This window comes from Neopsephotus bourkii, unplaced genomic scaffold (assembly GCF_033783945.1).
Source record: "Neopsephotus bourkii isolate Nb327-2 ecotype Australia unplaced genomic scaffold, CSIRO-AGI_Nbou_v1 NB_481, whole genome shotgun sequence".
NCBI classification, from domain to species: domain Eukaryota; kingdom Metazoa; phylum Chordata; class Aves; order Psittaciformes; family Psittacidae; genus Neopsephotus; species Neopsephotus bourkii.
This window is the reverse complement of record NW_026900982.1, coordinates 793,487-821,110: the sequence shown is the minus strand read 5'-3', so window position 1 is coordinate 821,110 and position 27,624 is coordinate 793,487. Positions and strand designations below refer to the sequence as shown.

Genomic DNA, 27,624 nt, shown 5'->3' with positions numbered 1-27,624 from the left:
CTAGTACCCTGAGTCTACTCAGTGGTTCAATAAACCCTTCTGCAGCTGGTATCAGGTTGTGTTGGGAATAACCAGCACCTCTCCCACAGGGTGCTGCCTGCCCCTGGGACAGCTGGGTTGAGAAGTGCTGGCCCAAAAGAGCTTCTCAGTGAACAGGAACCAGGCCACTGCCATATCTGTCAGTGAGACAATGCTGCTCTGTCTGTGCCTTGGGGTGAAAGGGTGCTGGTTGCTGCCTGTCTTTGAGTGGGTGAAGATGCATGGTCCATTGAAAGCTGCACAGAAGGGATGGATAGGGATTGCATAGGGTTGGGAGCAGGGATGTGGAGCAGATCCATCACTTACCACATCCACCTTCACCACTGCATCGGAGTTCTGCCGCCCGGGGTGGAAGGGAATAGGGAGAGGGAAAGCCAGTTAGCAGCAGAGCCTCAGCCAAATACAAATACACACTGGCACACGCATGTTATGAGTCACAGACATGTCCCCAAGCATGAAGGAACCAAGCACCTCGAATGAAGAGCCCTGGCTGGGAAAGCTCTGCATGCAGGAGAGATGTCTGTGATGATAGACCAAACCCACCTCTGTATGGGAGACATCTCTGTCACTGCTAAGACAGAACAACCATCCCAGACAGTGGGGGATTGGGTCTGGAAAGACACTTTGGCCTTCAGCATGGGTAACAGCTCTCTGTGCTTTTGGAGCTTTTCTTGTCCACCTAGGAATGCCTACAAGCTACTGTGATAGATTTCAAGAAGCATGTGGGCACTGGGGTGCTCCAGACACACTCACGCATGCATGTCCTGTTGCATGAAGCTGTGTGAGCAGAGGTACCCGATACAGCACATATGAGGGATTCTACATACAGGTGCATATGTGAAAGGGCCTTCACAGGGTATGTATGTATCTGTACACGTGTGCTTGTGATGCTTTGTATGTGCCATGGCCTTTCTGTAAATGCACAGATGTGAGAGGCCATGGGTATTTGGAGCCCACCGCATGCCTGTAGGCACACACGGGTTGTGTGTTCATCTTGCTGTAAAGGGCCTCCTGCAAAAATAAATCTGCTTCTTCCTGTGAGGAAGCTCTGGAGCCCAGGGTATGAGAAGGGGTTGGAATTCCCCTTCTGGGCAAGCAAACAGGCACAGGCACATTCAGCGTGGGAACAAAGCCTGATGCCTCTCAAACACATTGACTGTCCAATGCACACAGTGCCAAATTTTCAGGGTAAGCACAAAAGGTCTGAAGAGCTTTGTCTGCCTCAGACTGACTCTGTGTGCCTGGATCAGCTCGATACTATGCGCATCTGCTGTGTTCTGTGTGGCTCAGACTTGCTGCAGAGCGGTTGTGCAGTAACACCACACTGGCCACCCATGAACAGGCATTTCAAGGAGCTGAACAGGTATTTCAAAGAGCTGATGTAGCCATTTGAATGTCTTTAAACTGTTGCAGGAGAGGAAAAGGGGAAATCTATGTGAGCCTGGCTGCTTGCAGAGACTGTGCAGTGCTTTGAAAGGGCACTACAGACTGGGTACTTCTGATGGGTCACTTGTGTCTGCATTGGTCACAGACAGCGACAGGGCTGTGCTCACGGGTGCTTATGCCTCTCTGACTATGAAGGAAAACATAAAGATGTTTAATTTGCACAGCCCAGGACAGTTCTTCTCTGGGCATCAAGCTCCAGCTAATTTCAACCAGGACAGAAAGAGGCAATTTGTAGGACTATGACCCAAGGCCCTTCATTCCAGGCATCAGCCCAAGCCCATGTACAGCAGGGCAAGGTGGCCTCTGTTTGGGTGGAATGAGTCAGAGATCGGCAATTCAGTGGGGAAAGAGATGCTAAAGCGCTGCTGACATACAGATACTCACAGCTTCCAGCTTCACCATTGTCTCCATCTTCTTGATAGGAACCTCAGGTTCCATATTGACAACGATCTCCCCTGTGGGGCGAGAGCGATGGGCCCTGTTGGTCATTGCCAGATAGCCGTTGAGCTGTTTGGCTGGACAGAGGACAGAGAAAAAGAAAGAAAAGAGAAGGAAGTGTAGAGGAGAAACTGAGAGCTTAGGTGAGATCGTATAGGACTCATGCAGGAGTGATGTGTAACCAGAGAAGAGCAGCAGTGGAAATAAGCACAGACCCTTACAGCACGACTAAAAAGACCCTTCCATTGCAAAGGAAAGCAAATGCTGAGAAAGGATTGGGGTTTTTCCACCTGCACCAGTGTCCAGAGGAGAAGAGACAGAGATGATTGCCCCAAAACTATCAGCTGCTGTGGACACAACCACAGGTCCAGACCTCTGGTTGGAACCCAGGATGGGCCCTTTCAAACCCCCACAGACCTCCTGTCTCTGTCCAGCCAAGGGTGCCTCCACTTCCAGCAAGGACTAGGAGGAGATCAGCAATCCCTGCGGCTCACCAAGCCCTTTGCTGGGCTGGGTGCAGGGAAAGGGGCCTTGCTGTGGATGTGGATGGATGGGATGGTGGCTGGAATTGAGAGGGTGGCCTCAATCTGTAGCTCCTAGTCTTCACTCAAACAGCAGCAGTATGGCAAATTCCCCTCCCAGTCTTCAAGAACATTTGGGGAGCCTAGAGTCAGGAAGCTGCAGAGGTGTCAGTGGTGAACCAACCTTTCTTGTCTTATAGGTTTGCAGTTACTGCAGTGAGACCCACAGATGAAAAAACCAAAGGGAATTCATGGCCTCACACCCTGTCTTCTCACCCCCTTGACCCAGACCCAGAAGCACTGCTTGCTTAACCAACAAGCGTAGTCCTTACAACCCTCTACCCATCTCTCTCCTTTCCATGCGCAATGCCCCAGTGACCCATACCAGCCAGGTCCCCCTGGCCCAAGCCTGGTACCTGTCATATTCCAGTGCTGGGCTTTCTTATCTGGTGGGCGGTAGATGAACTTGCGTAGGGAGCTGACAGCGTGGGACCCCACCAGGGTGTAACGGCCGAACGCCCGGCAGTCCACCACGCGGATGTTGAGCGGAGGGTGGAGCAGTTCGTTCTCTGGGAGGTCCTGGGAAGCAAAGGTGTGCTGCTTATCAAAGGATGGCAAGGGGCTGTGGGATGTCTGCTTCGGTGGTTGGAACTAAAACAGGGATCATGCTGGAGGAAGCTAGAGCAGCTCCAGCAAAGCAGAGTCATCAAATCACAGAATGGTTTGGGCTGGAAGGGACCTTAAAGCTCATCCAGTTCCAGTCCCCTGCCACAGGCAGGGACACCTTCCACTAGAGCAGGTTGCTCCAAGCCCCATCCAACCTGGCCTTGAACACTGCCAGGGATGGGGCAGCCACAGCTTCTCTGGGCACCCTGTGCCAGGGCCTCAGCACCCTCACAGGGAAGAACTTCTGCCTAAGAGCTCATCTCAATCTCCCCTCTGTCAGGTTAAAGCCATTCCCCCTTGTCCTGTCCCTTGTCAAAAGCCCCTCTCCAGCTTTCTTGTCAGCCCCTTTAGGCACTGGAAGCTGCTCTAAGGTCCCCCTGGACCCTTCTCCAGGCTGAACAAGCCCATCTCTCTCAGCCTGGCTCCATAGCAGAGGTGCTCCAGCCCTTGGAGCATTTTTGTGGCTCACTCCAACAGCTCCACATCTTTCTTATGTTTGGGCCCCAGAGCTGGATGCAGGACTGCAGAGGAGTACTCATGACAGTGGAGCAGAGGAGTAGAGTCCCCTTCCTGGACCTGCTGATCACGCTGCTGCTGATGCAGCCCAGGACACGGTTGGTTTCTGGGTTGCAAGCTTGTGAGACTGCATGCTTTGGAGCCCTCAGAGAAAGGCCACAGCAACTTGGATGGTGCTCTTGTCATCCATTGCTGTAGGGAAACTGAAGCAAGGGGCTGGGAGCCATGGTTCAGATCCAGAGAATCTGGGCTTCAGCTGGGAGCTCAGAGGGAAGAAGCAACACTCACCACTTCAAACCACTTGACCAAAGTGCTGAAGTTGGGGTTTTTCTTGTAGTTCTGGATGAGGGCTGACTGGACCCCCTTCCCAGCGCACTCAATGTCCACACGGGGCCGGTCCACCTGGGCCAGGTTCACTCTCTTCAGATCCCTGAGCCCCCAGAATAAGACCTAGGAAAGGAGGAGGAGAATAAAGAATATAAATATGAGATGGAGTGCCCCATCGATGGAGCGAGAGAGAGTCAAAGAAGTTGGTTCTCTGTATCCTCCACGAGCAGTGCCACTACTGCTAATGTCACTGCCTGGGCAGTGGTGGACCCCTGAGGTATCTTCTCCTCCACCGTGTGGCTCCAGGCTGCAGCAGGGTCCCTCTCTGCCACCCCACATCTGATCTATAACAGTTTAAGATCTCCAGCCTGCTGCCCTCGACGCTCCCTTTTCTTCCTTTCTCATCTTTTTCTGGAGCTCCTTAATTCAGGACCAGCCCAGCCCTGTCCATCCACAGTGGCTCTTGATTCAGGACTGGCATCTGGTGCAGTAAGTACAGACAGATCCTTGCAATGCAGATATCTGGTCTTAGTGCCCAGCTAATCATCAGAGCTTCCAAGATTCCTCCTGTCCTTCCAACACCAACGGGTGGGCTCTCCTGCCCCATGCAATGCTGAACATTGACATTTGGTGCTCCAAGGCAATTACCTCCACTCTGTATTTACTCAGCACTGGTCGAATCCCCAGTGGCACTGGCAGGATGGGGCCCCGGTCCATGTCCGTGGGGCCATCAATCGGGGGCAGGTCTGACTTACCCCCAGGGCCAATCTGCAAGAGATGCAGCGTGGATTAGGATTTGTTCCTTTGAGCTGGTGCTCAGTTGCTGGGAAGCTGGTTTTTTTGGCAGTCCCTGGTCTTGTGCATTGGGTCTGTGCTGTCTCAGGAGGTTCAGAAGCAGCAAAAGGTTGCTGAGCATGCAGCTGACCCCACAGTACAGGGACTTTGGGAAAAGGTATATGCATGAGTGGAAGGTGCTGGGCAGTGCTGTGCTTCCTCACAGGACAGACCCAGCAGCAAAGCAAACTTAGCCCACCAACATATCCCAACCCAAGGGCTGTTCCTTTTCTTCCTGCAAGGAGTTGCATCTGGCTGGGCTGGGTGCAAACTGATGCAGAAATGGTCCAAGAGCTTAGCCCAGAGCAGGTTTCAGGTGCTGTTTCCAAACCCAGGGCAGGCCAAATATCCTGTATGAGCCATTCCCCTCTCGCTGGGTTAGTTGCTGCGCTAAACCCTTCTGGCTATTCTAGGATGTATGAACTCCTTTCTCTTTGCAGCAACAAAGATATACATGGATGGGTTAAAGCCCTGCTCCCTTGCAACCCTCCATCCCATCCTTTCCCTCCCTTGGTGTGGGGTGGCCTTGGCAGCTGGTACCTGGAGCAGCTCGAAGGCAGCCAGCAGGTCTCCCGCAGTGGAGTTGCCCCGGTAGATCTGGTAGTACTCCAGCTGCGGGGGGAAGCGCGGGGGGCAGTACTGCTCGTCTGACATCTTCACCACCGGCTTGGCAAACGTGCGGCCCATGAAGTCAGCTTTGCCCTGTGGAGGTGAAGAGAGCACTGGGGTTTGCTGACCCAAGTCATGACCATGAGGTCTCTCCAGTTAGCCGTGCAGCTCTCCCCATGGTGGTCAGGACAGGACCAGCCCACTGCACCTGGGACACCAAAGCTTGGTGACTGCTTTCACTCCTGGCTTCTTCAAACAAGGTGGAGGAGGTGGCTGAGGCTCAGCATGGAGGCCAGGGCTGAGCCATTTTTCTAAAGGAAAAGACTCTTGCAATGTCTCCTTGCCTCCACCCTTGCAAAAGCTCTTGCTTCACACTCCAAAAATAAGATGTCATTGCACTGAATAGGAGATCTAATGAGCAACAGAGGCTGCTCGTGCCGTGGGAGATTTGGGAGGGAAACATCTTCCAAGGGTCAAGAGAAAAGCTGCTTCTCACATCCTCTGCAATACCTGGCTTGCCTCTGAATCACCTAAAACCATAAGCATTTTCCTTTGCTGCTATTCCTCTTACCACTGTGTCCTGGTCATAGATCTCAATGACAATTATGGGAGGGTCATCCCGCATCTCATGAGCTTCTCCATACAGCTCCACATTGTCAAAGACCAGCAGCTGGTCCCAGGTTGGGCAAAGGGTCTCATTGAGAACCTGGAAGAATGGGAGAGAATTATTGCTCCAGGCAGGGTCTAAGGCCCCGTGCAAATGCAGCAGACTGGGCTCTGCTCTGAGTTGCCCAGCAGCACTAATGGGCTGCTGCATGTTTGTTTTAGGTTAGTTAGGTATGGGGTATCTCCCAAGGGAAAAATCCCAACAGCAGGCAAGCAGACGTGAATCACTGCCAATGTCCACCAGGCTTGCTAAAGTTTGGCAGCCCTCAGCCCGGGGAGGGAAGAGACAAAAACCACTTCAACGTGCTCCAGTTTCTCCTAACCGGACAAGTGAATTCCCCCCCTGGGATGTGGGAGAGCTGTGCGCTGAAGTGGGAGGACAGCTTAATCCTAATCCTTCATTTACTGGCAGTCATGAGACCTGTGGCAGGGTAGCAGGATGAAGAGCTGACGGAACATGCAACACCAAAGCCCAGCTCTCCAGGTCAGGAGATGGTGTTTACCTCGGTGCATTGGCTCTGGGAGATGAAGAAGACTCTTGCAAAGGGGTCTGAAAGGCCACTGCTGTCGGCTGCAAATAAACTTCGGGCTTGGTACATGTGGGCTCGCAGCTGGAAAACCTGCTTCTCTGCAAGAGAGAGGGGGAGACAGCTTGATACGCAGCGCTGGAGCCCAGCTATGGGGTTTATCCTGCAGAGCAAGGTCTCAGGGGCTTGCTTTTTGCTCAGAGCCAGCACTGATGAAGGATATAGCCTCAAAACATGAGTCCTGAATGGGCATGGGGACTTCCTCAGCATCCCGCTTGGCATGTACAGGATGACAGCTATGAACAGGGTAGGGAAGAGGGTGCATGACTCCCACACCCCAGATCCCCATGGGGGCAATGGGAGACCTCAGACTGGGACAACTGGAATGATTTCCCCCTTAGCTCATGGAAGCCCTAAGCCTAAGGGGTGTCTAGCCAGGCTCCCTCTGGCCCTCTCCATATCCTGTCTCCAGGCCAATTCAGGCAGGAAGTTCTTACTGGTGTAAAGGAGGCTGATGGGTGGGAAGGATGGCAGGTTTTGGCCTCTGGAAGTCTTCTTCTCCTCAAATCCACAGGGCAGGCCACTCAAGAAGTCTTTGCGCTGTTTGTTGAGGCCCAGCCACAAGTATATCTCCATCTTGGCCTGAACTGTCCACCCAGCAGGTCCAAATCCCCTCTTCCCAGGTAGCTGGGCACAAAGGACAGAAGAGTTTACATAGATATAGGGAAGGTCTTAGAGATGGATAGACCACTTTTTGCAGCATTCAGTTTCTTCTGGTGCATTGCTTTTACCACTGTCCCTTCAAAACAGGGACCCAGCCCTCATCATTTTAGATCATGATGCTACCCTGCCTCATGCATTATTTTCTTCCCACCATGCTGGCATCCTCTTTCTGAGCCAGCATCTTCTTTTTTGGCAGCTGGATCAAACATCTCTCCCCTTCCAAACATGTCTCACTTACTGGACTGGGTAAGACCAGTGGTTGATGCTTCTTAGCATCAGATTTCCACCCCTACCGGTAGAGTAGGGGTTTGTTTTGTCTTGTATACAAAACTGGATACACTGCTCCCTCATCTTCATCTCCCATCCTCCCAGTGTGTCCTTCCTCCACCTCCCTCCTCTTGGCTGCAGTTCCCCTGGAAAAGACAGATTATCACCTTGAGGAAGATGGTCTTCACTTTGGCGCAGTCCTTGCCCATCTCCTCATCCACAATGGAGTACAGGATATCCTTGGAAGGGACACGGGCATAGGCAATGCGCTTGTTGTTGCTCATCATCCAGATGAAGATGTCAGGAATAGTGTGCTGGGGCTGTGAAGAGCAGCAAAGAGCTCTGTCAGTGTCTCAGCTCTTTCTGAGCAGTGAGGCATCAGTGTGTCTGCAGACCTTCTGAAGGCAAATTCAACAGATGCCACAGGAGATGGATGTACCTATTGCCACATTAGGGACACTGAAATGGTTTTGAGCCTCCCATTGCAGAAGCTTGTCTGCTTAAGAAAAGTTGCTGAGCAGGGTGAAGCCAAGCAGGAAAGAAATTGGGATTTATACTTGTCCTCGTTGAAAAAAAACCCCACAACATTTTGGATTAGAAGACTAAAGATTTTTCTCCTTTCTTCATTCAGTGGACATGGGAACTGTAGGGCCAGAGTTCTGATTTTCAACTCCAATCAGAGAAACACAGCTGATAATTTCTCATGCTTTCCAAAACATCTGTTTATATTTAGACTTTCTATAATAAGCAGCTGCAATCACAAACTTCCCTCCTAAATCTACAGGGTCATTTTATACCCAGCAAGATTAAAAAGAATTTATGAAACACACTATTATGTAAGAAGTCTGCATGGGAAGTCTGCTTTAAACTCCTTTCAGCTCAACGTACTGCACACACTACATCACTTTAACGCTGAAAATGTTAAATTACTAAAATCTCTCCACATAAAGTCCGGATACCAGAGCCTCTCTGGGAAAGGCTCTGCAATTTTAGGGAGAATCCCCCTCCCCACAGGCCCGTGCCGTGCAGGGACAGGAACCGGGACAGCACTTGCTAGATGGACACATTCTGCACATGCAGCCAAACAGGAAAATTAAAACCAAACACAGCTCCTCAGAGAGCCCCTTACCGTTACCAAGTGTTTCATAAACATGAACTAGAGGAAAAGAGCCAAAATCAAATGGAGCTGATCACCAGCAGCATGACCAGCAGGTCGAGGGAGGGGATTCTCCCCCTCTGTTCTGCTGAGACCCCCCTGCAGTCCTGCATCCAGCTCTGGGGCCCCAACATAAGAAAGATGTGGAGCTGTTGGAGCAAGTCCAGAGGAGGCCATGAAGATGCTCTGAGGGCTGGAGTACTTCTGCTCTGGAGACAGGCTGAGAGGGCTGGGCTTGTTCAGCCTGGAGAAGAGGAGGCTCCAGGGAGAACTTAGAGCAGCTTCCAGTACCTAAAGGGGCAACAAGAAATCTGGAGAGGGGCTTTTGACAAGGGCCTGTAGGGACAGGACAAGGGGGAATGGCTTTAAACTGACAGAGGGGAGATTGAGATGAGATCTTAGGCAGAAGTTCTTCCCTGTGAGGGTGCTGAGGCCCTGGCACAGGTTGTCCAGAGAAGCTGTGGCTGCCCCATCCCTGGCAGTGTTCAAGGCCAGGTTGGATGGGGCTTGGAGCAACCTGGTCTAGTGGAAGGTGTCCCTGCCCATGGCAGGGGTTGGAACTGGATGAGATTTAAGGGTCCTTCCAATCCAAACCGTTCTGTGATTCTATGACAGATGCCCTGTCTAGACAGGTCCCATCACACCTTACAGTCTAGTTTATGTTCTGCCGTGATGAGTCAAGGCCAAGGAAGTCCTTGCTGTAACAAAGGATATGTAGTTGAGGCCATGGGAATTAAGAGCAGAAGGTGCAACAGCTGCAGCTGCCATGAAGGCCAGTGCCCTCTCAGTGTCTGACCCAATCCTAAACTGTAAAAATACCAGAGGAAAGGTGTATTTTTCTGAAGGAAGTAAAAATATTTTGCAGATACAGCATCCCTAAAAATAGCAGAGGAATGGTGTCTTTTTTTTTCTGAAGTCAGGAAATATATTTTGCAGGTAACAGCATCTTTTTGGAAATGCTGTGAGCACCTCTGTTATACTGGGCTATTAGCTCTTACCTGTGAGCTGGAGTGAAGCAAGAGTATGCTGCAGCAAACAAACATCGGAGGGTTTGAGCTCTGTGAGAGGACAGCCCTTTGAAGAGCAGCTCCCTACCCAGCCAGCATCAGAAGCAGCTCCCTGCTGCTGAACAGTGCTGGGTTGATGAGTGCCACCTTCTGATGACCAATCCACCAGTGAACTTCATGGCTTCCCTATGGCTCAGGCTGCCAGAAATGCTGAAGGCCCCAGCTCTATTTACTGGCTGGGAGGAAAGGCTCTTAACTTGGTTTAGCACTAACTTGTTCCAACCCAGCAGTTCACAGGAGGTGTGGGGCAGGGTATAGACTTGAAGTGGCTCCTTACATAAGACCTGTGCTCCTGGGGACCTCTCCTGCCCATAGGGTTTGCAGACAGGTCTCCATCCATCCCAGGCTGCTATCACCATGTGCTTACTGAGCTGATCTCTGTATGTGGAGGGACTCACCTCGTCTGCCAAGAACCGGAGTTTCTGCAGGAAGTTTTGCACCAATTTCAGCTTGTCTTTCATGGTGTTCTTCTTCACCTGTGACCTCAGAGTCGTGGCTTGCTGCCCCATGTTCTCCTGCGATTAAAGGGGAGCCCAAGGCTTCATGTGAGCAAGAGCAGAAGGGAGCACAGGGAAGGGAGCAGCACCAGGCATGTCCCCAGCGTTTGGGAAGGGGTGGTGAGGAGGCAGAATCTTTAATCCCACCACATACATCCTGGTGATGGTACTCCTGACACCTGCTTATTAACCTTGGCATCATGCAGGGAGGGCCCCTAACAGTGCAGGGACATCTACTATAGGAGAAGATGCAGAAGGCAGAAAGGTGTCACCTGTGCTTAGGGCATTTTGGGGTGCTTCAAGCCTGGACTATCAAGGATAGTCTCTCCCCTTCTGCTGACCCTGCTGTAATTCAGCACTTGACCATTCAGGAAAAGGGACATGGAGGCTTTCACATGTTAAATTCATCACTCTGCAGGATACAGCTGGCTGCTGAAGGCAGTGTCTTTGTGCCAGCTAAATAAGCCTCCCTGCTCTTTGTACATCTCTTTTGCACATCTAAATGCTTTGCAAGGAGCTGGGCTTATCTTATCTTATCTTATCAAGGGGTAATGCGTACAAACTGGAACACAAGAGGTTCCACTTAAACCTGAGAAGAAACTTCTTCTCAGTGAGGGTGACGGAACACTGGAACAGGCTGCCCAGGGAGGTTGTGGAATCTCCTTCTTTGGAGACATTCAAAACCCGCCTGGACACGTTCCTGTGTAACCTTATGTAGGTGTTCCTGCTCCGGCAGGGGGATTGGACTAGATGATCTTCTGAGGTCCCTTCCAATCTCTAACATACTGTGATACTGTGATCTTATCTTATCTTATCTTATCTATCCTTGGAGTAAGCCCCCTCTAAATTCCTCCTTCCTCAGCCATTTTACAGCAGTGTAGCTCCCACCCTGTGTTCCCATATTTCTTTCCAAAGCAAAGCAGAGTGTGGTGGAGGGAGGCAGCAGCATAGACCCAGGTGCCAGCTAGGACCTGTGCAGCACCCAAGTGGTCTTGGGCTCCTCTATTCAGAAATAAACCTCAAACTCTCAATCCAGAGGCTCTGGAAATCAGCATGCCTATGGAGCAGAGCTCCCCATTGCATCGACAAGGTCCAGACCCTGCTCATGAATCCTCCTCCCTGCCTGGCTGAATCCCACTCACCAGCTCCCGCATGCAGGATTTGAGCCTCTCCCGGTCCAGCCTCGTGCGTGAGGAGTGGTGCTGGTCCTTGTCAGCCAACGTCACGAAGTGCCTGGTGGGAAAGGTGGGCAGCATGAATCCTGTGGGAACCTGTGTGCTCTCTGCAAGGAGCTGTGGCTTGATGGACCCCTGCCAGCAGCAGGGCACATCACTGGAGGGAAATGCCCTCTTTCCCTGCATCCCACAGTGCAGTTGTGGCATATTTGCACCCAATGGTGAGTGCACCCAATGCATGGGGAGTAAGTGGCCATTGGGTACCAGCCTGTGGAGACCACAAGACTAAGGCTTTCATGGCCGGTTTGGGGTCATTGAGGTGCAGATGTAAGCACCACCTTACCCATCTCCAAGTCAGTAGGCAGAGGATGTAGCATTGTGCCAATGCAATGAACTACTTGCCCATCATCCAGAGGCTAAGGCAAGGTGAGTTTAATCTCACAACCTTGCCCATAGGCCTGCAGGAAGCAGCGATATGCAGTGTGCCACCTCTGCCCATCTTCTACTCACAAGCACCCACTGCTCAGCTCCTCCAGGACCCCTCGGAGCCGGCGCTCCGGATGCGGCTTCTCTGTCTTGATCATTTCCTGCACGTCGTTCAACCCTTCCTCCTGCAGCATCAATGGTGGGAGCAGTGAGGGGTGGTGGGACAGTGAGCAAGGTCCCCACTGAGGTCCAACCACACATAGAACAGGCCTGTGGGATGTGCCAGGGGGAAACATCTGGTGCTACTCTAGAACTGCCAGCCTCCGGGCTCAGGTTTGGCACACAGTTGGCTGCAGGGACCTGGCTCTGATTGATGGGAATGGCTCCACTGCCCTCCATGTGACCAGTTGGACAAACTCCACACTGCCTTGGCTGGACCCGCCAGGCTCTCTCTTTGCAGATCCTGCTGTGACCCTGAAGATGTGGAGCTGTCAGAAAGGCTCCTTGGGAATTAGCTGAGACTATTAAGGAGTCTTCATCCTGCCACACAAGTGGTTCACCCTCACAGTCCAGCAGGACAAAGCCTCCCTGCCCCAGCTCCCTTCAGTGGGGACACCTGGGTCTGACCCACAGATAATTCAGTGAGCCCCTAGGATTTGGATATTCACCTTATGGAGTATTTAGAACTGTGACACTTTCCCCTTTCTGGCACAAGTTTGCTTGTGGGTCCTTGCACTGTGTGTCCCTGCTTTACGACAAGCTGCAGAGATGCACAGGGAGCCTGGAAGTGCCTCATACCAGCCCCATGTCCCAAGCCATCTCCTTTCCTCACATCCCCGCATGTACTGACCAGCTTGTCTGCAATCTTGTCCATGATGTTGGCATTATACAGTCTGCGGCGCTGGTCCTGCCACCAGCTCTTGATATAGATGCAAGGCTTTTTCTCAAAGTATGGGAGGTGGAAGTAGTTCCTGCAAGAGGAAGCAGAAGAGATATTCCATGGTGGTAATGCTCCTGGTCAGGAACAGCCCCTGTCCCAAACCTCTTCTGGGGAGACAATGCCGTGATGGGGGGTAGGTGTGAGAGAGAGGGAGCTGAGGTGAATTGCACCCTGAAGAACAGAGGCTCCATCTCTCCTACAGCCTTCCCAATGTGAGACCCAGGGTGGGCAGTTGCAGTGCCCAGGGATACTCTGAGGGCTGGACACCTCTGCTATGGAGACAGGCTGAGAGAGCTGGGCTTGTTCAGCCTGGGGAAGAGAAGGCTCCAGGGAGACCTTAGAGCAGCTTCCAGTGCCTAAAGGGGCTGACAAGAAAGCTGGAGAGGGACTTTTGACAAGGGCCTGTAGGGACAGGACAAGGGGGAATGGCTTTAACCTGACAGAGGGGAGACTGAGATGAGCACTGAGACAGAAGTTGTTTCCTGTGAGGGTGGTGAGGCCCTGGCACAGGGTGCCCAGAGAAGCTGTGGCTGCCCCATCCCTGGCAGTGTTCAAGGCCAGGTTGGACGGGGCTTGGAGCAACCTGGTCTAGTGGAAGGCATCCCTGCGCATGGCAGGGGGTTGGAACTGGATGAGCTTTGAGGTCACTTCCAGCCCAAACCGTTCTGTGATTCTGTGATTCCACCTGCTGGTGGGATGGAGAGGTAATAGTCATGGTGCAGTTAAAGGAAGGATGAGGCTGAAGAACAGGTTTATCTTCTTGGATGCCTGAGCCCTGTCCAGGAGCTAGGACCCATCCAGTCCAGCCACTGCAGATCCTGCTGCACCTGGGATCACCCTTAGTTAAAACAGCTTTAGCTCAACCTCCCCAAGCCATCAGGGTGTTTCCAGCCACAAGATGTCAGCAGAGCCTCACAGTTGGTCATGAGGCCCCCAGCACCCTGGGTAAACAGCATGAGAGCCAGAGCACAGTGAGAGGTTCCCAAACCATCCATGCTTCTCATCCCTGTTTGACATTCACCTTGATAAGGAGCTGGTAAACAAGTCATGGAACCCCAGATTTACTTTCATCTGGAGTGCAAATATCTTCAGTTCAGTGGAGTTTGTTTAATTTGCCAATTGAATTAAATCAGGCAGTTCTATTAACATCTATCTACTGGTATAACACAGTTAAAATCCACTTGAAGAACATCACATCAGGTTATCCAATTAGCTTTCTTTAGTACTAGTCCTTTGTATTCAAATCCAGGCTGTACTGAAGCCCAGCCCAGCCATCCCAAGACATGTGTTGATCCTGTTCAGTTTGGGGCATTCTGATCCATCTGCTTGGGGTGGAAAGCACCCACCAGCATCTTGCTGTCTGGATTTTGCCTGTATTTTAGGGTGACTACAACCTGCCCATCACAAAGCAACTCCTAAAGCAGACCAAAAAATAGCCATAATTCTACAGGTGAGGAAGAGAAAACAGAAGTGATTTGTCCCCTGACAACCAGCTGTGCATCAACAGACCCAGGGTAGGACCTGTTTTCCCAGTTCTGGCTCTTTTAAACACCAGAGTGCAGCTGTCAAGGACAGTAAACAATAGGGACAGACAGACTGACCAAAAATAGATGCTGCAAACAGGGAAGAGTGAGAGGATTTTAAGTCTTTTACCCCAGTCTCTTGCCTAACACATTCTGAAGATCTTTTTCCTGCACTTTTTGAATCCCCCTTTCTCTGTATGTCCGCTAGACCTTGTGTAGCTTTTAGGATCTCAAGTGCCAAAGAAATACACCTTGTTTCAGGACAAATAAGCCTCACTTCTGAAATCTATGCTTTGTCTCTAGATGGACCTTTCCTTTTCTTTGCATGGTGCTTATGATGTTTTTATGTTCAGCCTCGAGAAGGCTCTGAGGAAACCTCTGAGCAGCTTCCAGTGCCTAAAGGGGCCGACAAGAAAGCTGTAGAGAGGCTTTTGACAAGGGCCTGTAGGGACAGGACAAGGGGGAATGGCTTTAACCTGACAGAGGGGAGATTGAGATGAGATCTTAGGCAGAAGTTGTTCCCTGTGAGGGTGCTGAGGCCCTGGCACAGGGTGCCCAGAGAAGCTGTGGCTGCCCCATCCCTGGCAGTGTTCAAGGCCAGGTTGGACACAGGGGCTTGGAGCAACCTGGTCTAGTGGAAGGTGTCCCTGCCCATGGCAGGAGGGTAGTGCTGTATGGAACTGTATGAACTGTAAAAGGTTCCTTCCAATTTAAACCATTCCATAATTCTGTTTTATATGTCGGGCAACTAGAGGGAGCACAGATGCAAAGCCCAGACCTCTCCTCCCTGATGTGGAATGATCCTAAGGAAGGACCCATTTATAGACTGGTTTCCTGTATGTATGAAACTTGTATGTACAGAAGTGAAACTGATTTTGTTTTTTTTCAGTTCCCACCAATGATTTTTTGAATCCACTGGTTAATGTTGTCCCTATTTGTCACAGGTAAAGAGCACTGGAGGTATTGATAGCCTTGAGTTTTGGGTGCCCATCTGGCCAGGTGGGTGAAGGATGTCCTTTGTAGGGTAGCTTGGGAGCTGACTTCAGCCCTTATTGGACATCAGAGAATCAACAGGAATGCTCAGAACTGTAGAGAATGGGATGGGGGTTCAGCTGGCAGACTCTAGTATCTAAAGCAAGGTATCTACATGTGGTATCTAATCTCCTGTTACAGGGCATGGAGATCTGGTCCCCATGCTGCTCCCATGTCTGTTAGCTGAATGAATCCAGGTGGGAGCTCCAACACCTGCAGACCATATCTGATTTGAGAGTCACATCTCTGCACAACAACATTTCAGTAGCCAGGTGGGCACGCTTACCTGTCTGTGACCAGAGGCTTCATGGGTTGAGATGAAGAAACAGAGACCATCTCTCCATCCTCATCACCTTCATCCTCACTTGAATTCTGGAGCAGCTCAGACTCCTCCTCATTCCCATCCCCGCCCTCTTTCTTCCTCCGTAAGATGGGTTTGCTCATGCCATCAATCTGGTTCCCATAGTTACCTCAAGAAAGAAATGTGAAATAAAGTCACAGGACTGTAACTCCAGTCAGGCTCAGTCTCTTGGCTTTAATTCAGGTTGGGGACAGAGTTTTTCTAAGCTGAGCACCCTGCTTGTCTAGCATGTGTTGGTATTAAAGCGGGGAAGAAACCCTGATCTCAACCTTGGATCCTGCATTCCCCACCAGGCTTCCTTCAAAAGCACCCTTCCAGAAACACAACCAACCTATTGTGACTTCAAAGTTGATCGGTTTGTCACCAATCTTCCTGTCGATCATGGTAGCTTCCAGGAAGGCTCCAAAGAGAAAGAACTCCTCCATCTTCCCAGTGCAGTTCTGCTGGAGAAATCACGGGGATCAGGGTTGATGTCAGCTGGATGCAGGTCCCCTTGGACAGAGGGGTGCATCGCCTCTGAGCACCCTCATGGGCTCTGTGAAGGCAAGGTGCCACCATTTGGGCTTTCAATGGGACCATGAGGGTTTTCTCTCCCCCAGCGTGAACCGTCTCTAGGGTAATTGCAGGGAGAGTCTAATTAAAAGACTTTAGCCTAACTTTTAAACGTGTTGAGATCAGTCACCCCCTGCACGAGAGAGAGTGGCCGAGGGACATTTAGGAATACAAGACTGAGCTCACTCACGAATTAATCAAGCCACACTGCACCACTCAGTGCATCCTGGAACACTGTTCAGTTTTGGTCCCTGCTGTACAAAAAAGATGTGGATGGGATGGAGAAGGTCCAGAGAAGGCCACAAAGATGATCCAAGCACTGGGCAGCCATGTGAGGAAAGGCTGAGAGAGCTGAGCTTGTTCAGCCTGGAGAAGATAAGGCTCAGGGGAGACTTCATCCCCATGTTCCAGTGTTTAAAGGGTGGCTACAAAGGTGGAGACTCCCTTTTTAATAGTGGTCATGTGGAAGGGATGAGGGCTGATGGGCACAATTGATTATGGGGAGATTCTGGTTGGACATGAGGAAAATTATTCACGGTGTGAACAACCAGCCTTTGGAATAATCTCATCAGGGAAGTGATGACTCCCCAGTGCTGGGCATTGTTAAGGTTCAGCTGGACAGGATGCTGGGACATCCAGCCTAGGTCATGCTTTGCCTAGAACTGTTGGAACAGATGATCCTTGAGGTCCCTTCCAAGATAGAATTCTAGGATTCTGTGATTTGCCTGGATGCTTTTTCAGAAGTGGAAGGGCTTTGTTTCCAGGTGGCTTCATTTCCCTAGAGCTTAACTAAAGCCACTTTACTTCCGAAGGAGAGCTTTCAGAGGGTGCACTGCCATCAGATTTCTTCGTTTCTACTTCACACCCTGGGCTCATATGGATTGACATATGTAGCATCCCCAGGTAGGACAAGCTTAGATCTAACTGTTTATGCAGAGCACAGACAGCAGCCTTATGGGCTCCACATATCAGGGCTAAAGCTGTGGGGCTTCTCTTATCAGGGAACAACCCTTTGATTTCCCTGACCACTTTCACCTTGCTAGAATGGCTTGGGAAGTAGATTAGATTCTTGGCTTCTGTTTGAAACCTATCTTCAGGGTAGGAGTGAGACAGCTGTCATTAGGAGATTGCTCTCTTTGAGTTGTCTAGCTGCCAGCTGGAAAAAGAGCTCTATGGTGCTTAGCATCTTCCTTCACTTGGATATTCCTTCTAACCAGCACTCCTGAGAGAGGTGAACATGTGAATGATAATAAAATCTGAAATCCTTGCAAGATTTTATTTCACTGTGCTGACGAAAACGCTAAATGAAATCTTTGGTTAGTGAGACCAAGGGTAAAAAACCCAAGAGGACTGAGACATAAGACTCACCACTGGCAGCTGTAGGGTTAGGGGTTACTTACATCAGCAACTGATGTGGCCTGCTCAACTTGCACCTCAGTGGAGCTGTTAATCTCCGGGTTGGTGGTGTCCAAGATCTCCACAGCAAGACTCATCAAAAGCCTGGCCCGGAAGGAGACGCCTTCGCCCAGACCCTCATTCAGCTCTTGGTGCTCATCCATCAGGGTGTAGTTTCGAGTGGAACCATACATGTTCACCCACGCGGGGCCAAAGGTGGGTAGGAATCCTGCAGCAGACCAAGCGTGCACATGGGGGACGGGGGGGTGGGGAATGTGAGAAGGATGGAATGTTTTTTGCCTCAGGTACAAACTCACTCATGGATTGGCATCACTTCCCTGGTCTGTGCATGGTGATGCAGGCTGGAATTTGCACGTGTGTGTGTGGAGGTGCATGCTTGCAATCATACATGGTGACAGTTTTGCAGTGATGGGGCTGTGCAGTACACCAGCCCAAAGACAGAGGGTGACAGAAGTGAGTCTCCCATTGGGCAAGTTACCCAGTGTGAGAATCAAGGAAAAAGGAACATCCCATTGAATCCTTTTCTAGAGCTTGTCTGGTTTTATGTTGGTCCTATATGCGCTGGTGTGTTCAGGTGTGTGTGAATGGGGGAGCCTGTCAAATACTCACCCATTCATGGCAATGAATATTTTGGAAGATCAAATTGTTCTTGGGTGTCTGTTTTGAGGTATTGGACTGGAGACTTGTGACAGGGCTTGGTTTTCAAAGGGTGTGTGTCCAGTGACCTCAGAAGACCACTGCAATGAATCAAGGTCTCTCTGGCTGGGAACCAAGAACCAGCTATCTCAAGGAGTGGGAAAGAAGCTTAGGCTATTTTGCTAACTCTGCAGAAGGGATGTCTCTCTACCTTGAAGAAGGTAGCTCAATCTGCTCCCCACCTTAGCTTTACCTTTGTCTCCTTCATTAGAGATCTTCCGCAGATCAATGAAATGAGTACCAATGGCCACATCATTGACTTTATCTGAGTCTCGGATCTGGATCTTTATCCGTTTGCACAACGGGGGGAACATTTCTGTGAAGATGATTTGCTCATTCCAGAGGGGCTCATAGGTACTTTTTTGTATGGATGTCTTCCCCTGCCAAGTGGGAGGAGATAGATGTTAGAGAGGGGTTTCAGCTCCCAAGCCATCCGCCACAATCTGAATTGCTCCCTTGCTAATGACCACTGAAACACACATTCTGCATTTGGACTCTCCTCTCCAAGGTAATGAGCTCCTTCCCTCAACTGCAGAGTGCTGCAAACCGATCATGGTCACCAAGAGAGGGGAAACATAGCAAACAAGATGGCTTTACCATGGACCACAGCATCTACGTGCTAGGACAACTGAGATAATCTCTTGCCTCCTGTACAATGGCTGGTCCTGCTCATGTTACGTCCCAGGATCACCCTGGTACCACATGCAACTTGCTCACCTTCTGCCCTGCAAAAAACACCTGCACATAGGGGTCTACCAAATCCTTGTTCTCCCCAATGAGAGCCTTCTTCACATTGGCCATGATGCTGGTGTTCATACGGGGCAGTCCCTCTGCTCGATAGATCTTGATGTAGAAACGAGCCCACTGCCTCTCTGGAGGGACACCATCTGGGAGGAGTAGGTTCCTGTAACACCAACAGACAGGGCTGGAAACAGTTGCTGGGGCTGGCAGGTTTTGGCTTACTAAAGAGGGGAAGATGTCCCATTTTGTGAGCACAGGCTCTGTGGAAGTGCAAAGATGACCATTTCTGCAGCCACACATTTTATTGCTGTCCTGTTTCTGCCCAGCCTCCTGTTTTGGGATGAGGAATGGTGGCTTCATGATCAAAATGAACCCCTTCATGAGTATTCTTGAGGTGCTCCTGGGACAATGTGCATTCCATTGAAGGGATATAACAATTATTGTCAGTGGAGCCTAGAGGATAGTTAAACTCAGCCTAATTTAGACATCTAAAGCAGGCCAGATTAACGGGATGTTAGAAGAGCCTGTTTTATTTATCAGGGTGCAAGGGGAGCTGGGGTGATTGGTTTGGGGAAGAAAACTGAACTCCATCAAATTGGCTTTCCTCATATATGTGGCTCTCTTTTTTGGGGAAGAAATGAGAGCAATAGGGGATGATGTGAACAAAATGATTTCTGGAGGAATTGCTGGAAAAATGGGATAATATCACCACTACAGCATGGAATGATGGCCCAAAATAGTTTAGGTGGTGCCTCAAGCTCCCTGGTCCCCGGGAAGTCCACAGAGCTGCACTGGTATTTTGCCACTGGTCTGAGTTTCTGACTATGTGGTGAGAGACTGACAGGTAGGCTTGAAAGCCTGAGGTTGCACTTGGAAATATCTGGTTAGCCTGAACTATTTGTGGGATGGAAATGAGTTTTAAATTCTCATGATTTTTCTTCCATGACCTTTCAGGTTCTTTGGGGAGGCAAAAAGCCCTGCTCATCCATGCAGCCTGGGAAACCTCATCCAGAGCCCCCTGCTCTGCCCTGGCAGTGGGTTATGAGACCCCATCCCGTCCCATTGCCAACAGGAGCATTAGGTAAACACTGGGAACACCAGGTTGGTTGACATCAGGCTGGTGGTGAGCTCAACAACCAGGAGATGGTCTGACCTGTCAGAAATAACTGGTCTGTATTTGATATCACCTGGATTTGCACCAGTAATCTGCCATGTGTTCTCTCTCTGAAAAGCAGCTTATTGGTCCCTTTTGTTTAATTGGACAAGGTAGGTGTACTACAGAGGATGCTGGCCTGATGTGCTCCTTTAACAATCCAAGGTAAAGAGATGTAAAAAGTCATTCCACAAAAAGTCTATGTGAAGCTGGCTCTGGGGTTCCTTACCCTTCAATATCATCATCCTCCGTTTCATTGGCTTTGTGTGGTGTCTTGATGTTGTCCCCTTTTCCTACCACGGCGATGTCACACTTCAGGTAACCTTTCAGCCCAGCGGTGAGATCCTCAGGGTCAGAAAGAATGGCCCATTTGTGGTAGAACTGGTGCTCTGGAAGCAGAGAACAAGACAGTTATTTATCAAATGAGACAGCAATTACTGTAAGGAGAGGAAACATCCTTCCCTTGAGTGGGATCTTCAGATGTGAGGAATTGAGACAGAAACCCTGAGAAATCCATTAGGAATCATAGAATAGCTAGGATTGGAAAGGACCTTAAGATCCTTAAGATCCTTAAGATCCAACCCCCCTGCCATGGGCAGGGACACCCCACACTAAACCATGTCACCCAAGGCTTTGTCCAGCCTGGCCTTGAACACTGCCAGGGATGGAGCATTCACAGCCTCCCTGGGCAGGAAGATAGGTTTGGTAGTTTGTTAATTGTTAGGCTAACAATTGGGCTTGATGATCTTTAAGGTATTTACCAACCTAAATGATTCTATGTTTCTATGCCTATAAGGTCTCCGATGCTTTTTAAATGTTAGAAAGACATCATCCTTCTGCAGAGTAAGGAATCAGATCAGAAGCAACCTTAAGGTCCCCTTCATCATCTGCTGACCCAAGCCCCTCAGGACTATGGAGGCTTCGTTTACATCTTAGCTCTCAGGCTTATTTACAGAAGCAGAATGTTGCAGTAGGTGTGATATAGAACTGAGGTAAAACCCAAGAAACACGACAGTGATTCTGGAGGTGTATTTTCTGAAGGGGTATTGTGTGTTGGCCTCCATCATGCTTTAAGCACCAGGCCCTTACACGGCAAGCAGAATGACAGCAGCTCTAATCAACCTCTTTCTCTTCTCCATTGCACACCAGACATCTTTCTTTCTTGGTTTATGCCTGACACAGAGGGCAAGATCCAGTCCATGATCTTCAGCTATCTGGAAGATTAGATTAGGAAACTAAGCAAGTTTCCTTGGCTTTCCTTCCTCAGAAGGTCAGTGGATAGGGACCAGCACATGCAGAGGGTATCACAGCCTCTGCTTGTACCACTTTATTCCAGTCTAGGATATCCAGCCTTCTCTGGAGGTGTCGAGTGCTCTTTCCTGACCCTAGAGGAAGCCCAGGTGATGTGCTTATGTCTAAGGTACTAACATTAAGTTAGATGAGCATCACACAAGGGAACTAGCACCTGCCTGGCTACTTAGCAAAGACATTCATTCAATGGTGCAGGACAACACAGGACAAGCTGTAAACAGCACTTACATACCAGGTTGGGTATAAACAGTTCCTACATCCATCTTGAAGGAGCCTACCAAGGTACCACTGCGCAAAAGGTTTTTTGAGTGGATCACCTGGAAATCAAGATGGGAAAACAAATCAGACTTTTCCCATGCACTGTGAGCCATAAGGCTCTTCCCAGAGGTGCTCAGTGTCATATGGGAAGGGAGCTGATGCATCTTCCTTTGTCCCTGCAGGACCTTGTCCTGTATAAGGACACTAAATGGCCAGGTGGGGTTGACAGCTCTTGCTTAGTGATACTGGAAGTACATACTTGTATTGAATACCAAAAAAAAAGGCAAAAAATAAATAATGAAGTTTTCCAGCCACTATGGCAACAAACACTGGGACATTTATCTGGAGGATGAGTCTTTAGGATGCTCAAAATCTATGGTTTAATTCCCTTTGTGGGAGAAATTATACAGCCACTCTGTGCCTGGGATTGATATGGATACTCCTAATGAGTGTGCTTTGGTCAGTGAATCTGCAAATCATGTTCATCACCCTCCTCTCTGGCTGCTGGGGGGCTGCAGTCTCCACTTTTTCCTCAGCATCTACAGTCCCCAATTTCCACAATAGCTCTGCCTGTATCATGCCCTAGGAAATACTCTGGCAGGCTCAGGAAGGTCTTTCTTCTTCCTGAGCCTAAATACATCCCATGATGAGTGTACTTCTGCCTAGCTCTGAAATAATAGAGATCATCCGCAGAGGAAGGTGGCAAATGCAGGAGTGCAGCCATGTGGACTCAGCAATGAAGGTCAGCAACTGAAAGAGGGAGTGGGGTCTGCAAGAAGAGGTGAGGCTCGTAAGCCCGAACACTTCAACTCCCACTGGGGGTCTCACATTAAATCATCACAGTAAATCCATCCCCAGTGTATATGCAGAATGGGCTGGTTCCTTCCAAAGCCCCATAAAAAGGACAACACAACCATGCTCACTTACAGACAGCTTGATGATCTTGTCGAACATGACATCTGGTGGGACATGGAAATCGAAGACGAAGTACTGAAAGGGAAAGAGCAGTTATGACAGCAGGACAGCTGGGATAGGTTCCTTTGGGATTGAAAGGCAGTATTACAGTGCATGCTGCAGCTAGGGAAGCTGTGACTGCCTGGAGAAGCATTCTGCAGTACATGCCACAGCAGAGATGCATCTGCATGAGCCCCAATACTGACAGCCTCTGCAGTCTGAGGAGCTAGAAGGAAGCAGTAACTTCTTAGACAAACCAGCACAGAACAAGGGAGTGCACTTGTTAACATTTTTGCAAAATACCAGAGGGCAGAAGCTGCGTTTCTCTTTCTGCTTTGTTTGACATTTCATCTTATTCCAACAAGAAATGACAGAAGACAAAAAGAAAACAACCCAAGTGATGAGAAGTAGCATTTAATTGATTATGGCAATATAGACCCTGAGAAAAGGGCAGGCATGAGCATCACCAGTTGACAGACCCACCTCATTGTAGTAAGGGCAATTGGTTGACTCCTTCATGGACGTGTATTTCTTTTCCTCTCCAACCTCCACGCAGACCATGGGGTCCATGTTGAGCCCAACAAGCTGCCGGGCCTCGATGATGGTGATGCTGATCTGTGGAGCGGGATTCATGTACCTTTACCTCCTGAGAGCATCAAATGCTGCTAGCTGCCTTCACCCCCCTCTCCTCACATCTCGTTTTAAAGGGATTTGCATTGCAATGCTGGAAACTCTGGGGTCTACTGGTCACACCAAAGACACCAGGCTGCTTGGACAAAGCCCACGCAAGCTGCAAGAGACTGTGGGATGCAGGAGACCCTGAGCATCCCTGTTGCTTCATCCCCAGAACATGGGTGACTTCACACAAGGTGTAAAGTCAAATAGTTTAGCTAAACTGTGAGAGTGGACCTTGGTTGGTGAGACCCCACTGGCTTCACTTCTGCTAGAAGACACTGTAGGTCCCCTCCAACTGAAATATTCTGTTATTTATTCTTTCTGCAGTATTCCCCACTATTTCCTGGTCCAACCCTCCTATATACATGAAAAGACATGTGCCATTATATTTAAATGAAGTACTCTTCTATGTGGTATATGAAGAATAAACTTCAACAGAATCACCCAGGTGAAGCGTTTGCATATATTTACAATGCAGAAGTCTGTCATTCACAATTCAATCCACCTTGTGACATTAAATTAATAGTAAGTACTTAGCTAATATCTAAATTCCTTCCTTGCAACATCTAATGAAGGTGTCCCTACCCATGGCAGGGGGCTGGAACTAGATGAGCTTTAAGGTCCCTTCCAACACAAACTATTCTGTGATTCTATGATACTATGAAATTTCCTAACTTTAATTAAAAACATAAGGTGTAATTCCATGCAAGTAACAAATCTTTTCAGTTTCCAGCTGCCTTTTTTCTATTATCTCTATGGGTAAATTTGGGGAAATTTCATTTTGGTAACATATTAAGAGGCTTGACTTTCAATCAGATTTCTTTAAAAGATGCTCAGATTACAGACAGGGTGTGAGAGACAACGTCCTTTCCTCTTAATTCTCAGATGTTCCACAAAATCTGGTTGTCAAAGGGAAGCAGACATAGGGAAGTAAGCCATGCACGTGCCTTGCTCATGACCCAGCTTAGAGCTGCAGATCTTGTTACATGCCAGACATTAGCCATTCCCCATAACGCCAACCTTGTGCTCTTCCTGTTTATGGTGACCAGATAACAACCTTGTGTTCCTTCTGCCTCTTGGCTGAAATTTGTTTTGCCCCTTCCCCTCCTCTCTATGATGTTCTTTGTGTTTCCCCCTCCTGTACCAAGCATGATCACTCCCTGTAAGCCTCTACATTTGGTCTGCAGTGGATGCTGCAAATGATCTGCAATAAATCTCTAACAAAAATCATTACTTGCAGTGTTCCCAGATGTCCCCAGGAATGTGCTGCTGTGCTGAGAGGTGTGGACATAAAGCTAAATTGCTGCTGGATCAGCATGACTGGGTGAAAAGGAGAAGAGGAATTTATGAATCACACTGGCACCAACTAGTATGATAAAAGGGAGCAGCAAGGATCATCTGAGCCTTGGGAAACCAAACATCTGGTTCTTCTAATTCTGGATATAGGGGCAGGAACTGAACAGGACAACAGCAGTCACATACCAGCCTATTCGAGGAGACCCAGTGAGCAAGAGACTGCCAGCTAGGGCTCACTGAGCTTGAATGCTAAACAGCATACAGAAAGGTCTTGGGAAGAGAAATGTGTTGGACACAGCCTGTTTCAATCACAGATTAACATGGGCTTTCTGGCTCCACATGATCGAAAGCAAAACCACTTAATTAATTAATCTTGACTTTATTGTAGAATCACAGAATAGTTTGGGATGGAAGGGATCTTCAAGCTTATCCAGTTTCAACACCCTGCCACAGGCAGGGACACCTTCCACTAGACCAGGTTACTCCAAGCCCCATCCAACCTGGCCTTGAACACTGCCAGGGATGGGGCAGCCACAGCTTCTCTGGGCAACCTGTGCCAGGGCCTCATCACCCTCACAGGGAACAACTTCTGTCTCAGAGCTCATCTCAATCTCCCCTCTGTCAAGTTAAAGCCATTCCCCCTTGTCCTGTCCCTACAGGCCCTTGTCAAAAGCCCCTCTTCAGCTTTCTTGTTGGCTCCCTTAGGCAGTGGGAGCTGCTCTAAGGTTTCCCTGGAGCCTTCTCTTCTCCAGGCTGAACAACTCTGACCACTGCCAATTCTTGTGCTTTGTGAGCTCAGTGTTGAAATTCAGCACAAACTACTTCCCTGCAAAACACCCCCCATCACCTCCTGTGTTGTGACCCTTGTATGCCAAGGTTGGAGGCACAACATTGTCACCTACCTGGTAATCCATTGGCCTCCCAGCACTCGGCTCCATTTTGATGTCAGGCTTGGACCTTTGGAGGGGCAAAAGAAACCCTCAGTGAAACCACAGATGGACTGCAAGCTGTAATGCAGCAAGCTGTAATGCAGCATTTGCAGGGCCACTTCACTGAATCTCCTGCCCTCTTTGAACCTGAGGGACATAAACCTTGGGGCTGTGAAATACCACTGAACATTGGTGCCCTTTGTAGCAGGTCAGGTATTTCCAAGCGGTTGCATGGGGCAATGTGATTTTCAACATACCCATCTCAGGGGACATGTGTGTGCCCTCACCTCCTGGCTTGCACAAGCTCACATCTGGACCTCACCTCTTATTTGAGACATTGGTGGTGACAGCTGTAACAGAAGCCAAGGAGATGGTGTCTGGCTCCAGTCCCTGTAGCAGGGCTTTTCGGTCCAGGTCTTCTGCTTCCAAAACAGCAGGTTCATCTGCATAAAGGAGACAAAAGAATGTCTCTTACTGTTTCCACTCAGTGAATAATTAAAGGCGAAGAGAAAGGTAACCAATACATCCTATCAACCTCAACTGATAATAGAAAGAACAATGGTCACCGTGTCAGGTCACAGAAAACCTGCTCTAAAAAGAGATTAAGAATGAGGTTTGCCTCATGTGACACATTATTCCATGGGCAGTGTGCCTCTATATGGGTTTGTGGAGGCAGAAAGAAAATGTAAACTGACAAACACCTCAGACTTCAAGGGGTGAAAAGAGCATTTGGGCAAGTGTTGCAGTTCTACATACCAGAAGAGTGGTTGCAAAGGCAGCCAAATGTTTGGCTTTGGGGAAGAGAGGTCTGAAAAACAGGAGAATGGGGTCATTTCCCAAGATGAAAAACTGCTGCAGGGAAAGTCAAGACACCAGATCCCAGCACCTTTGAGACACAGCTGCTTTGTCCACTGGTCTGCATTTCTGTTGGAAGAAGTTGATGGGATAGGACTTTCCTGTGTGCAGTCCATGCGCGCGTTGTGCCTGCCCATCCTACCTTTGCTCTGGTCAAGAAATGATCACAAAGCAGCAATGGTTTATTTTTTCCTCTGGGGCCAGAAGCACCAGTATAGCTGCTAGATCACTGGTTTGCTTTGGTGCCACAGCAGGGTATCACCAAATCCACTCCTACAGCACAGATGCTGCTCCTGTCTCTTTACTAACCAATGCAGGGTCATAGCTTGCTCCAGCAGACCAGAAGTCATTTTCTTCAGCACAGTCTGGCCTGACTTTCTACAGCAACATGGGCCTCAGTTGAAGCGAGGGAGATCTAGGCTGGGTATTAGGAAAAGCTTTCTGTCAGGTTGGAGGGACACGGTGCTGCAGGTTGGGTGAGGAAAGGGTGTCCTCAACTCAACTGGAGTTCTTGAGATTGACTCGGAGCCCCATCAGCTGGGAAGCACCTCAGCAGGTTCAATCCTACCAGATGCATGTGGGCAGATGTAGGAACACCCTCCCAGGTTGGTTTTCAGTGGTCCAGTGGGTCTGACCTGAGCAGAACAGGCTCTGCATGGGAGGAAAGCAGCCCATGGCAGAAGAGGGATGATGGCTTGGCCAATAAGTAGTGGTTGCGAAACATTCACCCTACCTCAACACTAGCTGGCCAGACCAAGGGTAGGAATCACAACCAATACAGTTTCAAGGCTGAGAAGAGGGTGGTGGGAAGAGAGCAAAGGCCTGGTAAGGTAAATGCCAGAGGTACCTAGGGAAGGTGGAAGAAGGAGTCCCAGAGTTGTGCAGCACTGATCACACCGTGCAGTACAGCAGCTGTGCTGTAACTGTTCCCTGATCCCAGGTAAGTCCTGATCTGTGCAGGCACTATGCTACCTGTCCATGCACCCTGTCCCTCCCTGCTTTCTCATTCTAGCTGTTTTCCCCATGGTCTTG

General features: G+C 49.6%; 2 protein-coding genes across 8 annotated transcripts in view; one reads left to right on the top strand and one right to left on the bottom strand.

Annotated features, from left to right (window-relative positions):
• ESCO2 (establishment of sister chromatid cohesion N-acetyltransferase 2) overlaps positions 1-27,624 on the top strand; it is a 248,206-nt gene that overhangs the window by 7,885 nt on the left and 212,697 nt on the right. The window lies entirely within an intron of this gene.
• OTOF (otoferlin) overlaps positions 1-27,624 on the bottom strand; it is a 99,148-nt gene that overhangs the window by 12,529 nt on the left and 58,995 nt on the right. For 2 of the 7 annotated variants that reach the window (XM_061350167.1, XM_061350169.1), the window contains exons 7-31: positions 26,060-26,180; positions 25,711-25,765; positions 23,321-23,452; positions 22,811-22,873; positions 21,858-21,942; positions 20,544-20,703; positions 19,138-19,324; positions 18,614-18,800; positions 17,709-17,932; positions 16,088-16,199; positions 15,682-15,865; positions 12,751-12,871; positions 11,985-12,085; positions 11,442-11,532; positions 10,201-10,317; positions 7,747-7,899; positions 7,087-7,276; positions 6,566-6,690; positions 5,968-6,102; positions 5,328-5,489; positions 4,602-4,721; positions 3,915-4,076; positions 2,861-3,023; positions 1,870-2,000; positions 346-375 (exon numbers count right to left, since the gene is read on the bottom strand). In XM_061350167.1, the coding sequence (XP_061206151.1) occupies positions 346-375; positions 1,870-2,000; positions 2,861-3,023; positions 3,915-4,076; positions 4,602-4,721; positions 5,328-5,489; positions 5,968-6,102; positions 6,566-6,690; positions 7,087-7,276; positions 7,747-7,899; positions 10,201-10,317; positions 11,442-11,532; positions 11,985-12,085; positions 12,751-12,871; positions 15,682-15,865; positions 16,088-16,199; positions 17,709-17,932; positions 18,614-18,800; positions 19,138-19,324; positions 20,544-20,703; positions 21,858-21,942; positions 22,811-22,873; positions 23,321-23,452; positions 25,711-25,765; positions 26,060-26,180 (3,311 nt within the window). The remainder of the gene's footprint in view (positions 1-345; positions 376-1,869; positions 2,001-2,860; positions 3,024-3,914; positions 4,077-4,601; positions 4,722-5,327; positions 5,490-5,967; positions 6,103-6,565; positions 6,691-7,086; positions 7,277-7,746; positions 7,900-10,200; positions 10,318-11,441; positions 11,533-11,984; positions 12,086-12,750; positions 12,872-15,681; positions 15,866-16,087; positions 16,200-17,708; positions 17,933-18,613; positions 18,801-19,137; positions 19,325-20,543; positions 20,704-21,857; positions 21,943-22,810; positions 22,874-23,320; positions 23,453-25,710; positions 25,766-26,059; positions 26,181-27,624) is intronic. The other 5 variants (XM_061350168.1, XM_061350171.1, XM_061350172.1 and 2 more) reach the window with 3 other exon arrangements.